The sequence below is a fragment of the Apteryx rowi genome, unplaced genomic scaffold, assembly GCF_003343035.1.
Source record: "Apteryx rowi isolate R43461 unplaced genomic scaffold, aptRow1 scaffold_1334, whole genome shotgun sequence".
In the NCBI taxonomy this organism is placed as follows: Eukaryota; Metazoa; Chordata; class Aves; order Apterygiformes; family Apterygidae; genus Apteryx; species Apteryx rowi.
Window position 1 is genome coordinate 76,804 of NW_020447569.1, and position 1,198 is coordinate 78,001.

General features: G+C 70.6%; 1 protein-coding gene across 1 annotated transcript in view; it reads left to right on the top strand.

The window, feature by feature from the left end:
• The window catches only part of LOC112961560 (ryanodine receptor 1-like), a gene marked incomplete at both ends in the record, with an annotated part of 77,125 nt that extends 75,981 nt beyond the window's left edge, over window positions 1-1,144 (top strand). The window contains 2 exon segments of the mRNA XM_026056883.1: window positions 156-374; window positions 933-1,144. Coding sequence (XP_025912668.1) covers window positions 156-374; window positions 933-1,144 — 431 coding nt within the window.
• Between the last annotated feature and the right edge of the window lie 54 nt (window positions 1,145-1,198).

The following is a 1,198-nucleotide window of genomic DNA, read 5'->3' on the forward strand; positions in this document are numbered from 1 at the left end:
GGATGGGGAGGGCTATGGGATAGAGCAGGGGCGGCCCGGATGCCTGGGTCCTTGGAGGGGGGTCAGTGGGTGCAAGTGGAGGGTGCCCGGACACCTGGGTCCCTGGGGATCGGGGGGACGTGAGCGTCACGTCCCGGGCGCCCGGGTGCCCGCAGGTGTCGGAGCGGCCGCCGGGCGCGGAGGAGGAGCCCGAGGGCTCGGGGCTGCCGGAGGCGGCGGCGGCGGGGGCCGAGGAGGCCGAGGAGGCGGAGGAGAGCGTCGTCTACTACTTCCTGGAGGAGAGCACGGGCTACATGCAGCCGGCGCTGCAGGGCCTGGCGCTCGCCCACACCCTCGTCGCCTTCCTCTGCATCATCGGCTACAACTGCCTCAAGGTGCGCCCGCCCCCCTGGCCACGCCCACCCCGCCTGGCCACGCCCCCGACCACGCCCACCCCGCCTGGCCACGCCCCCGACCACACCCACATTGCCCAAACATGCCCTGGCCATGCCCACCCCATCTGGACATGCACCTGGCCACGCCCACCCTGCCTGGCCACGCCCCCGGCCCTGCCCACCCTGTCTGAACATGCCCTGGTCATGCGCACCCCCACCTGGCCATGCCCCCTGGTCACGCCCACCCCACCTGGCCACACCCACACCTGGCCCCAGCTGTGCCTGCACCTGCGGGCAGTGTCTGGCCACGCCCACCCAGCAGGCCACGCCCACATAATTGGCCACACCCACCCAGTACTCCATTGATAGTGTCCTCGCTGACCCCCATTGACCCCTCTTGACCCCCATTGTCCTCACTGATCCCCCGACCCCTATTGTCTTCGCTGACCCCTGCTAACTCCGCTGACCCCCGTTGTCCTCGCTGACCCCTGCTGACCCCACTGTCCTTGCTGACCCCACTGACCCCGTGTCCTCACTGCCCCCCCCCGTGCCCCCCAGATCCCGCTGGTGATCTTCAAGCGGGAGAAGGAGGTGGCGCGGCGCCTCGAGTTCTCGGGGCTCTACATCACCGAGCAGCCCCCCGACGACGACGTCAAGGGCCAGTGGGACCGCCTGGTGCTCAACGCCCAGTACGGGCTGCTGGGGGGCACTGGGAGGGACTGGGGTGGACTGGGAGGACACCAGTGGGACCGCCTGGTGCTCAACGCCCAGTACGGGGGGCACTGGGAGGGACTGGGAGCACTGGGGGGGACTGGGAGGGACTG